General features: G+C 46.4%; 1 protein-coding gene across 4 annotated transcripts in view; it reads left to right on the top strand.

Moving 5' to 3' along the window:
• The window catches only part of GTF2IRD1 (GTF2I repeat domain containing 1), a 1,361,292-nt gene extending 1,347,857 nt beyond the window's left edge, over window positions 1-13,435 (top strand). For all 4 annotated transcript variants that reach the window (XM_078679432.1, XM_078679431.1, XM_078679429.1 and 1 more), the window contains one exon: window positions 13,218-13,435. In XM_078679432.1, the coding sequence (XP_078535558.1) occupies window positions 13,218-13,286 (69 nt within the window). In that variant the 3' untranslated portion in view covers window positions 13,287-13,435. The remainder of the gene's footprint in view (window positions 1-13,217) is intronic.
• The last annotated feature ends 1,511 nt before the right edge of the window (window positions 13,436-14,946 follow it).

Here is a 14,946-nt window from a genome sequence, read left to right as displayed (position 1 = left end):
CTCAAAGTGTATGGCAGCGGTGGTAGCCCATCTGAGAAAGCACTGAATCTTCGTCTACCCATACTTAATTTTTCAGGAAGCCCAACGTCATTTCAGTTGGACCTGTGATCTCCTTCAACGGTTGGGGCTTCACATCAACACCCACTCCATTTCAGACTTTGCATTACTTTGGAGCCTCCTTTGACACCAGACAGGCAGAAGTGTATTCTTCAGAGGAGCAACACTTATCGATTCTTCAGAAATTTGATATTTCTATGAAGGTATCTCATCCAACAGTGAGGGCAGTATCATCTCTTATCGGCTCGATAGCCTCATGCATCTTTCTCACCCCAATTGCTCGACTCCACATTCGGCCTCTGCAAGAATGTGTAGAGGACCAGTGGGACTAACTGACGGGCAATTGGGAGGACAAGATCAAGCTGTCCATACATGCAAAACAGTCCCTGAATTGGTGGTGTTCTCCAGCCAATCTCCTGCAAGGCATGCTGTTTCACCAACAGGACCCCTCTCAGACCATAAGGACATGTATTTATTTATTCAGCTTATAAAGCGCACTATCACCTTGCAGGCATCCTGGCGCGGGTGGCTACATGAGAGGTAGGAGGGGGTGTCGGGGCAGGCACTGGAGACTAGGGCTTAGGAAACAACCAGGTTTTCACGCTTTTTCTGAAAGGGAGAAGCTCCCTAATTTGCCTAATCTCCCAAGGGAGGCTGTTCCACAGTTTGGCCGCTGCCACCCCAAAAGCTCTTCCCCCTGACCTAGCTTTTTTAAACCTAGGTACTCTCACCAGTCTAGCCGATGAGGAGCGAAGCAGTCTAGTGGGAGTGTACCAAACAAATTTTGATTGCATTGCTAGGGGTCCTAACCCATGAAGAGCTTTAAAAACGAGGCAAAGGGACTTAAATTGAACTCTCTGCCTAAGAGGAAGCCAATGGAGTTCAGCCAGAGCTGCTGATGCGGACGATCTTCTAGGCAGCCCTAAAACTAACCTAGCTGCAGCTGATTGAATTCTTTGAAGCCTATCCATCAGGAAGCTGGGGGATTCAAGTAAGAGGGCATTGCAATAACCGAGCCTGCTCAGGATTGTGCATCTAGCCACTAGAGCACGCGCGTGAGAGGGTAATAAAGGCATGATCTTCCGAAGGGACCTAATGATTGCAAAGCAACAGGTTGTTGTTTTCGCAACCTGAGCTTCCATGGTAAGCTTATTATCCAGCATAATACCCAAGTTACGGACAGTTTCAACTGGTCGAACTTTGATCGATGTTTCAGGAGGCCAGAAATTACCAGGGAAGTGATGAGGAATCCTGTTCCCTGCAGAGAAGAGCACCTCTGTCTTTCCAGCTTTAAATTGTAGGGAATTGTTCTGTAGCCAGCCAGCCGTATCCCGCAAGCACTCATGAAACACTTCCAGCGGTGTCGAATCCTCACCCTCAAAGGAGAGGATCAGCTGAGTGTCGTCCGCATAGTTTATAATATCAATCTTATAAGATTTGATAACCGTAATCAAGGGTTTTAAGTACAGATTAAACACAATAGGGCTAATTGCCGAACCTTGAGGAACTCCATACGGCACAGAGGAGAAAGCAGATTGGAAAGGGGGGAGGGACATATGCATCACCATTAGGATGGGGAGCCCACAAGGATCAGCTCCAAATTCAGGGCACATGGTCACAGAGAGAAATGACTTATCGTATCAATCTTCTAGAGGTCCGTGCAGTTCATCTAGCGCTCAATGCCTTTCACCCATCATTCACGACCACAACCCTGCTTGTTCAGACGGACAATACAACCACCATGTACTACTTCAAGCATGGGGAACGCGTCCCAGAGCCTTGTCACGAAAATGTTCAGGTAGACAGTCTCAGCAGAGTTCTCAATGAAAACCACAAATGGGTCTTGCACCACGAGGTCTTACAAAATATCTTCCAAATGTGGGACCCCTCAACCATTGACTTGCTCACCCCCTGAGATAACAGAAAATGCTGAAGCTTCGCCTCCAGTTACTACCATTCAGGGACACTGGGGAATGCCCAATGGATCGACTGGTCTGGCAATTTTTTTTACGCCTTTCCACCAATTACCCTGATCCCAGAAGTCTAATCTAGTTGTCCCACTTGAGAGCCAAGATGATCCTCATAGCTCCAATGTGGCCATGACAATGGGGGTTCATGGACCTACTTCAATGGTCACAAGGTCCACATCTCAAGCTATCATGCAGACTAGACCTACTAACGAAATTCGGAGGACAGATGGTGTACCCCAATCTCTCCTCCTTGAATTTGGCTGCATGGCTCCTGAACGAGTGAGAACGGACATTTGAACCTGCCACAAGACTGCATTGAGATTCTCAAGGAGGCTAAGCAGCCTTCCATCCGTTCCGCATATGCCTTCAAGTGGAAGAGATTTTGCATTTGGTGTTCCTCTAAGAACGTGGACCCTACTACGTGCCAAGAAGTTATTCTTCCATACCTTCTACAATTGGCTAAATCTGGCTTGCTATTCTCCTCTATAAAGGTTCACATGGCAGCTCTCATTGCCTACAGAAGATGTCCCTTACAAACCTCTTTTTTTTAAATCTCAGTAATAAAAGATTTTTTAGAAGGGTTGAAGGAGGTCTTCCCTCCTATTAGGCATCCCTCGCCTCCCTGTGAACTTGACATTGTACTTTCATGTATTATGCAGGATCCCTTTGAGCCTATTCATAAAGCCTGGCCGACCGCATTGGGAACAGCCCCAGCACGCAACCTTGGGTTCATCCTCAACTCTACTCTCTCCATGACAAAACAGGTCAACGCCGTCTCGTCCTCCTGCTTCAACACCCTCCGCATGCTCCGCAAGATCTACAGGTGGATCCCCACCGAGACAAGAAGAACGGTCACCCAGGCCCTCGTCAGCAGCAGGTTGGACTACGGAAACGCCCTCTACGCGGGAGCCTCGGCCAAACTCCTGAAATGACTTCAACGCATTCAAAACGCCTCTGCACGCCTGATACTCGACATTCCTCACCGAAGCCACATCACACCCCACCTGAGAGACCTGCACTGGCTCCCCGTCAACAAGAGGATCACCTTCAAGATCCTCAACCACGCACACAAGGCACTCCACAACACCGGACCAGCATACCTCAACATACGACTCAGCTTCTACACCCCCAACCACCAGCTACGTTCCGCCGACCTCACCCTCACCACAGTCCCCCGCATCCGTATAAGCAACCTTTGGGGGCAGATCGTTCTCCCACCTCACCGCCAAGACGTGGAATACCTTCCCCATCCCCCTACGACAGACCCAGTACCTGCTAACCTTCAGAGGACTCCTCAAGACCTGGCTATTCAAGCAGTAGCAGCACTCCACCCTCCCTCCCCCCCCCCCAGCGCCTTGAGACCCTCACGGGTAAGTAGTACGCTTTACAAATGTTCTGATTGATTGATTGAAGCCTCCCTGCAACACTTTTCTTGGAAGACAGCTTTCCGTGCAGCAATAACATTAGCTCACACGTTTAGTAAGATCCAAGCACTATGTTCTCGTGAACCATAAACACTCTTCCACTGTAACAACGTGGTCATGAGGACTCACCCGAAATTCATCCCTAAGGTTATTTCGAACTTCCATGTCAACCAGACCATCTCATTACCAGCATTCTTTCAGAATCCCTCTACTGTACCGGAAATAACTCTTCATTCCCTGGATGGGAGGAGAGTTTTAAAATGCTATCTCAATAAAACTTGGGACATCCGCAAATCGAGGCAATTGTTTATCAACTATGGTCTGGGCCGAACATGTTTAACCATTTCCAAGCATTCCATTTCCAGAGGACAGTTTCCTGTATCCAGTTGGCTATCAAAAATTTAAAAAAACAATCTAAGCTAAACCTAAAGACCACTCCACTAGAGGTTAACCAGTTACTGATTCTTTAATGAGAAATATCCCTTTAGCGTATATTTGTAAAGTTCCCATGTGGAGTTCTGTTCACACATTTACCAAGCACTATTGCCTAGACTCAGATGCTAGAGCAAACAATCGAGTAGGGTAGGCTTCCCTCAGAAATCTATTTGCTTAAAGGTTACCTTATTTGATCCTCTGTCTTCTCCACTGCACTTAGTGGGGATGGGCTTGCTACTTTATACAGTGCTTATGACTATGAATAGATATGCCCTATGAGAGAAGGAACAGTTTCTAACCTGTAAGTTCTGTTCTCTCGTAGGGGAATTTCCATTATAATCATAACAACTCTCCTTCCTCCCCATGGAATGACCAAAGGTATCGATGGAATCTACATATTATCATACATCACTTTAAAAAAAAAAGAGAAACAACTGCCACCTGCTGAGCATGATGGGATACTTGTGGTTTGAGGATTCCTAAAGGCAGTTTCGAATTTTCAGCATTATAATGACAGCCTATGAGGCTACACAACCCTGCTCTCCTTCATCTCTATCATAAAAAAGGGTTTGTGAGAGAGATTTATGCTGTTTACTAAAACATCTTGAAATTGTACACAAATCCTTTAGTCTGGCCCTTTTTTGGCCTCATGATGAAGTATTTGACCGTTATAGCCTATGTATATAGGCGGCATAATTTATCTCTTTCTTAAGTGTCTTTGCAGGCCTTCCTGAAGAAAGGTGAATGTCTACACTTACGAAAAATATATTGAAAAAGTGCTATGGGGTCTCTGTACATGGGCCAGACTATTCAGTGCTAATGACTAGAATGGAAATTCCACTATGAGAGAACAGAAGTTACAGGTAAGACACTATTCTTTAAAAGACCACCTTCCTGGGAGGTGCTGATTTGGTATCTTTTTAGAAGGTGAGGAATCAGCAGTGAAAAGTCTCTATTAGAAGAACAAGTTACTTAACTTCTGTAACGCTCTTTCTGGTAAAGACCTTATCTAACATAGATTCCTCTTGCCTACTTATTCTGTGGACTGGACTCTTTCGTCTAAAAAGATCCTAAATTAGAGATCTGCTCACTGGTCATAACCAATCTGAAGATCGGGCTCCGTGTCTGAGGTGTAGACAGTACAGAAAGCAAATGAAATCAGCAAGCCTGGGTGGTGCTTATATGGGTGCCTGCCTGTCACTTCCAGAGCAGAACAACGTTACCCAGGAGCACTACAACGCCACCTATCGACGTGCAGGGGTACTGCTCAAGATTTTTCGAGATCCAGTCTGACACCTGTGGCGATATTCAAGAGGTGGGGAATCTGCAATTAAAGAGAGACTCTACTAGAAAGAGCATTGCTGGAGGTAAGTAACTAGTTATATCATGCAATCTTAAACAACGACCTGGTGAAGAGACACAATCTCACAGTGAGCTGGAATCTTTTAGGAGAACAGGTGTTCGAGCTGTTGTGTGAATGTTCTGCATAGCAGAAAAGAACAGTAACACAGGCCTTTCAATGCCCCACGTTCCACAAGCCCCATTCAGCCTAAGCACTGTGCATTTCAGTGAGTTATGGGAGTTTCAGGGTCTTCTGTAGAAGGCGTCCATAATTTTAAGATATGCCACTGCAGCGGGCTCTAACTAAAACCTCTGGGGAGGTGGCATCAACTCAGTTCCTTATTGCTGTGGGGGAGAGTCCTGAAAACCAACCTGGGAGGTGTCAGGGTTTGCAACGTAGTAAAACAACATCCCTTTTCCTACTTCCTATTCCTCCAATTGGCTTACAATTGTGGTAAATTCATTCTGAACATTTTTGTTCAACAACTGTACCGTGACTGATTATTTTCAATATCTCAATCCAAGAGATTACATTGTATTTCAGGTTCATGATACCGCCACAGATTTAACTGTGCCAACCAAATGTCCAAACAGCTTACCAGTATTCAACACTACTCTGCTGTTTAGGCAGATTAGGATGTCCAAAAGCCCACTTCCCATGGTCCACCCCTCTACAGAACCACTTTTTCTGTGTCTGTCACAAGGTGAAACAAATATGTATGGTGGCAGTTCTGTAACCTCTTGGCACATTTCGAGGAAACTATTGGATCCAGAGCAGAGATGATTGAAACTACAAATAGTGCGACCCCTAAGCAGACCTGTGACCATGCCCCTCTGAACAACATTTCAATGCCACCTGAGCAGCGTCAGTGGGACACTGAATTGTCCAGCCTTTTAGGCTCCAATCAGAAGACATAGCCTTGGGCAATGTTTTCTCACACTCCAAAACACATGTAGGCCCAAGTAAATTAAAGGCATTGACATAGCCACTAGGCCTTGCTATGGAACCTATTGGCTTTGCCAATGGTTTTCTGAGATTCTGTACAGAATGGCAAAAAAAGATTTTTTTTAAAAGCCTGGGACGTGACCGCTTTCGTCAGTTGGCAGGTATGCCAACAAAAAGACATAGGTTATTTGTTTCTTTTTATTTATCCATCCGAATTGGATTGATTTAAATCAATAAATAAAAAAACATGCAAAAGCTTTTTTTTTAAGTGGGTGGGGTGGAAGCAATGTGGGGGCTGAAGCAACACGGGGTGAGTGCAACATAGGGGCTCGGGTGGTGGTGGTAGGAACACAGGGCACTGATGGCATGTGTTGGGGGAAGAAAAGCAAGCAGACAAGAGGGAGAACAGCATGGTGCTCAGGGGGAGAAAACAAATGGATGAGAGAGAGAGCGCATCATGGAGCTGGGAAGAAAAGGGTTATGTAGGACCACCCAAGGCTCTCCACCTACACTGCATGCCCAAATGAATGCTGCCTGTCTCGCACCCCTTCAAACAGGAATAAATACCAGACATGACGCGCACTTAGATACTCACATGGAATATACTCGGCATGCTCACACCCGCACGTAGATACTCGATTTTCGCCTACTTACAGTGCCATTCGGTCGGCATAGCTCTACTACAAGAGACACACGTGACATGCACAGAGCTGGTTGATAGGAGGTTAATTTAATTTGGTGCTCAATGTGGACCTCAATATGTCATTTCCGCCCCTACACAAAACTCACGCCACGTCCAACGCTCAAGCAGTCACGGATTGGCTCACGCATTGGACACTGGTGGACCTCTGGCATGCCATTTATCCAGATGCAAGCGCTTACTTGTACTACTCGGCGGTCCATGGGCTGCATGTACGCCTTGACAGGATTATGGGCTCACCCTCATTACTCCCGTTAATTAAGAGGACAGACTACTTAGGTCGGACCCACTCCAATGATAACCCGCTGGAGATGCAACTTGGGTGAGAGGCAGGCCGACCCCCAATACCGGCGTGGCGCCTGCAGACTAGTGCGCTGGAAAACCCAGACTTTCGCTCATCACTAGAAAAGGCTACTCACACATATTTTGAGCTAAATGAGGGCACAGCGAGCAGCGTAGCAATAGAATGGGAAGCCTTTAAGACGACGATTAGGGGCACTGTAAGGGAACCACATGGAATATCCGGAAACACCTATCCACCTCCCTTAAGAAAATAGAATTCCAGCTACTGTGTCAGGAACAAGAAGGTGAGAGAAGCGGCAAGGACCCACGACACTTAGAACAGTTGCAAGCTGAGCATGCTGACCTATTAGAGTGCCTGAAATGTTACAATTATACAGCTCTTATACACGCATCAGCTGATCTGGCCGGCGGCTCCTCGTCTGGCTGAATAAACAGGAACACGCTTGCGCTCCCATCGGGTCCATATGCACATAATCATCGGGCAGATGTTATATACCCAACACAAAATACACCAAGCAGTGGTGCAACATTACACAAAGCTCTATCAAGCTTGTGAGCGTGGTGACAGACAGAGGTTGGAGGACTTTCTCCATTCCATACAACTACCCACATCAATGGATGAGCATCAGGATAGCTGAATGAGCGGCTCCCGTTGGAGGAGATAGTAGAGCCCATTAGAACCCTAGCCTCCGGGAAAATCCGTGGGCACGATGGCCTGCCGTCGGAATTTTATACAGCGTACAGAGATCTGCTTGCGCCGTGTCTACTGGCTCTGTACATCACAGCTTTGGAAGAGTGAGGAATACCTCCCTCAATGCTCGAGGCGTACCTGGTATCCCTACTAAAGCCAGCCAGGGATCCTGTGGAACTTAGCTCCTATAGGCCCCTCACCTTGCTAAACATAGATTACAAAATTCTGGCAAAGATATTGGCGGAACAACTGGCGCCAGTAGCCCCCTCACTTGTCCATAGTGACCAAAATGGTTTCGTACCATCCAGTAGCACTTCCCTCAACCTGAGGCGTTTTTTCAGGGTGGCGACAAACGCCGTGAAGGACTGGCCAAGAGCAGGTTGTCTCATCCTAGACCTGGAAAAGGCCTTTGATTCCCTGGAGTGGGGCTACCTGGCAGCGGCGCTGCAGAAGTATGACCTGGGCCCAGGGTTCTTACAGCTCGTCAATCTGCCTTACATTGACCCCACCGTCAGGGTAAGGTTAGGGCCTTATCTGTCAGATGACATCCCAGTGCGAAGGGGAACCAGGCAGGGGTGCCCCTTCCCCCTTTCCTTTTCGCGCTCTCAATGGAGTCACTAGCAGAAGGACTTCGCACCACAATGGGAGATGGTATACCCCTAGGCGATGCCGTGCACCAGGTATCTCTTTACGCTGATGATCTCTTGGTATATATTAGAGATATAGTTCAGGTCCCTAATCAGCTAGCACCCTTGCTACAGAATTTCGCCGTCATCTCTGGGCTTCAGATCAATGTCGGAAAGTCCTGCCTATATGTGTTTAATGAAGGATGTCGCGACCCAGTCCTTACCATTAATGGCAGAGCAGTGCAGTGGAAAGAGGGAGTCTTTCGCTACTTAGGCATCCGGGTCTATCGTCAGCCAAAGGATCTATTTGATGGGAGCCTGGGAAGGGCGATGACAGCTGTCCAATCACAAATGCAGTTCTGGGGGACACTTCCACTCACTGTAACCGGAAGAGTGGCACTAACCAAAATGGTAATTCTCTCTGTATTACTTCGCGAACCTGCCTCTGTATGTCCCAGCCTCCTTCTTCGCTGCGCTGGAGAGAAAAGTCCGAGATTTCATATGGGGCAAGGCACGACACAGAATGCAGCTGCAAAAGCTTTATTTACCAACGGACCAAGGAGGCTTAGCTGTGCACCCTGCTTTGAACACTACTACTTAGCTGCTCAACTGCAGTGGATAGCCCAGTGGTTGGCCGACAGACAGATACAGCAACTACGCAGCCTCCATATACGCTGTATGAAATCTTAGGGCTCTTTCATCCCAGTGCGAAAGCGAAGACACCTATGCCATTGTTGCTAGCCGTGGCATACAAATGTTTCCGTAGAAGTTTATATATCACACGGGCCGTGACCCCCTTTGCGCCAGCATTACCATTGGTGAGATCTCCTTGTGGCCAAGTAGTGCTGACAACGCAAGCAATCAAGGTATGGTAGGAGAAAGGCGTCCAAACCCTAGCGGACCTATATCGAGAAGGAGTGCTTATACCGTACATGACCCTGGTAGAGGAAGAATGGTTTCCACCAGGGCAGTTTCTTGCGTATCGCTCACTGATAGCAACACTAGCAATCAAGTGGGGTGACATGACTACAGAACTACTGACACACCTTGTGGTGCAATATCTGCACGTCATGGGGCTTGGCAGACATCTTATACATTGGTTCGCTGCCTCATTCAGAGTCCATGCGGCGATAAGCTTAGACCGCCTCCGCAAAAAATGGGAGTTAGATCTGGGACCCCCACTCACTGACAAAGAATGGGCACATATGTTAGAAAGCCCAACACGCATACCCAGAAACATGCGGTTCAGACAAATACAACGGTACATAATACACAGGGCCTACCTTACACCTGCCAACATTAATTGTCACTTTAGTAGAACAGATGTGGCGTGCCCTAGATGTGCTGAGGTGGGAGCCGACATAACACACATGTTGTGTAGTTGTCCCCGGAATGTTGCGTATTGGAGCGCAATAGCCAGTCAGCTGCACGCCTGCACAGAGCGTGTACTACCCTTCTCCTGACCAATATATCTACTACACAAATTCCGGAGAACGGCGGCCACCTCCTGGTTCCTAGACCTGGGGATAGTAGTGGCCAAGAGATTACTCACGAAAAGATGGAAAGCAGCAGATCCGCCACAAGTGCCGGCATGGTGACATTCAATGCTTGGGTTGTGTAGGAGAGTAGGATCTGCTTCTTATAGTTACCCCCACTTTTTGCTGATGTTTCTCTGTTTTTCGACTTTAGTCTGGCTGGGATCCTGCTATCCAGGGCCCCAGCCTAGCTGCTTTCTCTCAAAAATGATTACATATACTTTAAGTACACCACAGATTGGATTCTGGGGTACGCTTATAAGTCCCTAGTATATGGTATCCTATATATCCAGGGCATAGGTATCCCAGAGGCCTCTCAGGGGCTGCAGCATGTATTATGCCACCCCTGGGAGACCATTTAAAATGACACAACAGGTCTGCTACAGCAGCCCATGTAAGGTGGTGTCTGAACCCCTTACTTAGATATAGGTTCCCTATATCTATCCATCACTACACATATATACCTATCAGTCACCCCTATGGCAGACCTTATCAATCCTGAAGGCAGGGTGCTGGGCTTCATGTGAGAGGGTGCCCATACATGAGCAGAGCCCCTCTGTGCCTTCGGAACCTCTATTCTGGGGTTGTTGGTGATGCAGCCAGACCATATACTCTTAAGTGCATTATAACCTCTCGGTAAATGCTAACTTTGGAATGTCTGCATGGAAACATGTCGTGTTTGGTGTCAAACACCTTGGAATCATACCTCCACACCAGTATCTGGTGTGGGAGGTATGATTCCACCTGCTAGAGGGCGAACCATGATAGCAACGGTATACCCGGTACCACCTCTGCAAGTCCTGGCATCACAAAATGGATGCTGCCAGCCACAGACACGAGTCTGCCCTCCTGCTGCTGGACGAAACTCCGACAGGGGAGGCTGGACAATAGGTTTCCTGTCACAGGGAGGTGTGACCACCTCCCAGACAAGCTTTAGTGTATTGGGGCTGGGTGGGTGCACTATGAAAGTGCTTTGAAGTCTGTACTGGGGGCACATTTGGTGTCCCTGTGCAAAGTTCAGCTCAAACCGGTTGCAGAGGCTACCAGCACTTGCTGTAGCGTGAAACTGGACAAAGGATATGGGTGTAGCCACCCCTCTAGCCTGACTCTCCCATAGGTGGGTCCCCAGAGTTTGTCCCACCCTTTCCTTGGGTATAAAGTAGGAACCCCTGACTAAAGGACTTTAGATTTACCTGGACGAAACTCTGCTACAGAATCTCAGAACTTCAACTATCTACACTTCGTTGGATGACCAAAGAATCTCCCTTGGAGTAAAGGAGTTACTCCCATGCAAGGCATGCACGAAAGACGCATCTGTCCGGTTAACAACTACGCAGCTCCTGAAGGACTCCGAAGACTTTGCAACACAGGAGGTAGGTTTACAATCTTCCCCTAGGCCGATCCGTGCTCTCAGCAAACCTGAGATCCAAAGCCCTCGTGGGGACCGTGAAACCCGAACCCCTGGACACTGTGACCATTTGCAGCAGCATATGTTTTTTGTCGATCCCCAAGGCTGTGCTTAGGGCTACTTGTAGTCCAGACCCGAGCAGTGATCCCACCGAAGATTACTGGCCTACACTCCACGAGTGTCCCGTGGGCTGGTATTTAGTGATTCCTCTTGAGGGCCCTTAGCGATCCCGTGTCCGTCGACTTGTGGGTCCCTGAGAAGGGTCATGTAACTTAGAACGGGCTACCTGGTTGCTCCAGACGTACCATGACTCTCCATCGCTTGAGGAGTAACCAGGACATTGCTGGTCCACACCAAAGCCTTTTTACTCTTACGGCGTGGGTTGCTGTTACCAAGGCTTGTTGCTCTCCGATCCAGACAGCGACCCCCCAGCACTCGACATCCTTCATGGGACAGCTCGTCTGTGGACTTTGGTCGTCGTCGACGTCTCCTAGTCCCCGCGGCAGCAGAGTCAAGCTTCACCTCATCGCACCTGAAACACCCGACTTTGGTGGGCATTGGTCTACCGTGCCCTTGGTCACCCTGAAGTGACCCAGACTCTCTCCCCTCTGCTTTCAGGTTCTTCACAGCTCCGATGCAGGCTTGGATCACACCGGACACTTTTCTTCTCCACGACAGCAGCACTTTGCAGCAACTCGCCATTGTGAGCAGCGACGATTTCCGACACCATTTGGCACCTATGCACCAGGCTTCCCTGGGTGAGGTAACACGAGTACTCCGGTGCTCACATGGGTGCTGGCCTTAGAAGTCTAAAAGGGTTTGCTCCAAGACCAAGAATCTTAATAAAAGAGATTTTAAAAAAAATGGAGCTGGGAATAAAAGCACAATGGCGAGAAAGCAAAGTGGAGGAGAAGCACATGAGGCCAAGCGCATCACAGAGAGAGCAATGGAGAAGCACACAGCAGCACGAAGAGAGGAAGAGAAGAACACTAGAGACAGCTGGAAAACATATGCACCCTTGTGGATTGCTTATAAAAACAGTAGTTAACTAAAAGTGGACAGTAGAAGGATACAGGAAAATCGGCAAAACTCCGGGGTGGGGCAGGCACAAGATGGATAAAGAGAGCCATCGAACAAGAAGCATGGAAATGAGAGTGACAGTAAAGCCAACCAAAATGGAAAGGAATGGTGAGCTGCAAGCTCCTCTATATTTCTTGTAAGCCAGTGATATGTATTTTGCAACCAAACAGCTACGATGTCTGGTAGGCGCGACTTAAAAAACAAAAGAAAACAAACTAATCACACAGTCCTGATAGAAGTCACTTATCTTCTCATGCATGGTACATCTTGAAACATAACCTAATTAGTTGAATCGAATTTGAAGAGAAGCACAACATGATACTATTCAGAATTAAAGGAGAACTTGAATGGAGGTGTACTAAGCAGAAGCTGGAAACAAAAATTGTGCTGCATTCAACAAACAAATAATGCAGTGTCTCTCTAAACATGGCAGATGTATGATTGCAAGAACTGTTCTGAGATCTCAAATAAAAATAGTGATTTGTATTCTGTGAAAGAACACTCATCTGTACAAGTTGAAATAGCTAAAATGTGCAGGCTCCACTTAGATGACTCATAAGGTTGAATAATAGGCATAGGCTTGTATGTGCATGCGATAACTGTCCTACAGAATCATACGAAGAGTAATTCTGCAAATATTGTTTTTAAGTGTTCGGTTATTAAATGTTAACATATTCAGACATTATTTTTTTTCTTTACAGCAATGGCCTATGTACATGGTGGACTATGGCAGTGTAAATGTCCAAATTCCAGGACCCATGAACTACTAAACCTCATGCAAATCAAAACCTCAAATAAATAATATGTAATTTATGTAAAAATGTATATTCCAATATGTAACGATGCCTTTTAGTTTTCCAATGATTTTTACACTATACTCCTGCCAACAAGGCCTTTTTAAATAAAAAAACAAATGTGTTGGCTTGCTCTAAATTAAGTCTTTAATATTGTGTACACTTTACCTAGGTGTTTGCTTCTTTTTGTTCCACTGTCACTTGCCTTTGTTATTTAACTTTGGAATATAGCACTTTACTACGCGATGTATTACATTGCGTGCTATGACAACGCGGTCATTAGAATGACCGCGTTGTTAGTACGCAATGCATTTACATCACAAGACTTTACAACGACTCCACTAGGGGGCGCGCTGGACTTATGAATGGTATTATTTACTATTTCTATTCCAGTTTGCGCAACAGTAGGGAAGATGGTGGAATTAATTTCCAATACCTCAGTGCCCCCTGGTGGAATTTGTTGTAAAGACTTGCGATGTAAATACATTGCGTACTAACAACGCGGTCATTGTAACAACCACGTTGTAATGGTATTGCGGTGTAATGACTGCGTTGTAAAGGTTGTTTTCCCTACAGAGTACAGCTTTAAATTGTCTGAACTATTCAGCGGCTCCTTAGTCACACTCCTATAAATGCCTTCCTCTGTGTTTTCAGCTTCGGAAATGTTACTGACACCTTTCATAAGTTTGGCATCAGCCCTGATGGCCTCTTTGACAGAGTAGGGAGAGACTGATGCTGCCTATAGTGGCAATAGGAATGGAATGTGAATAAACTGCGGAAAAAAGGAAAAACAACAGACACAAAAAACAATGGATCAAAGATGCGAGACGAAAAACAAAGGAAAGGCACAAAAAGGGAAAAAAGAATGTCGAAGACAGAGTAAGTGAAAGAAATGAACAGTGAAGTAAAAAGGTAGCTTAAAAGCAAGACTAAGCAAAGAAAGTGAAAGAAATTACAGTAAAAGAAAGAGAGGGCGCAAAACATATTAAACCAAATGAGGGAGAGAAAGAAAAAGAACAAAAGGAAGCAGTGGAAATATGAAATAACAAGCATTGGCAAAGCCAATAAATTTCGCAAATAAACCCTATTGGCTATGCCAATGCCTTTTGTTCATGTGTACTGCATCAGCATTGCCAATACTGTACTGCATGAACAAAATGAAAACAGGCACAATGAAAAGGTAACATCATTTTATATGCTCACACGCGTCATCACAGTGGTTTTATTTTTAATTTATGAATCCAAGATGGATCCATTACAAAAAATCAAGCTACTTACTTTCGATAACACTTCCCAATGGATACTTGAGCTGACCGCAGATTTTTCACTGTCCTCCTGTCTCCCGGTTCTGCGGAGTGGTCTCTTTTTTATATTTAAAAAGGTCCCAAGTTAGAGATCAGCACATTGTTACCAACAATTGTTCACGCTCCAAATCTGAGGACATGGAAAGCGAAAGGACATGAAACTGACATTGGCGATTAGGAGTAGCACTTATATGCAGCTCAGCTCCTTTACTACCAGGACAGTATGGAGTTAGCTCAGAGCTGCACAATTTCACCTATTGGCACACTGGAGCACTGGTACAAAGGTTTCCCGATCCAGTTTAGTGCCTGGGGAATAATCTAAGGTGAGGAAG

Source organism: Lissotriton helveticus, chromosome 3_1 (assembly GCF_964261635.1).
Source record: "Lissotriton helveticus chromosome 3_1, aLisHel1.1, whole genome shotgun sequence".
Taxonomy (NCBI): Eukaryota; Metazoa; Chordata; class Amphibia; order Caudata; family Salamandridae; genus Lissotriton; species Lissotriton helveticus.
Note: the sequence above shows the minus strand (reverse complement) of the source record. Positions and strands in the feature narration are given on the sequence as shown.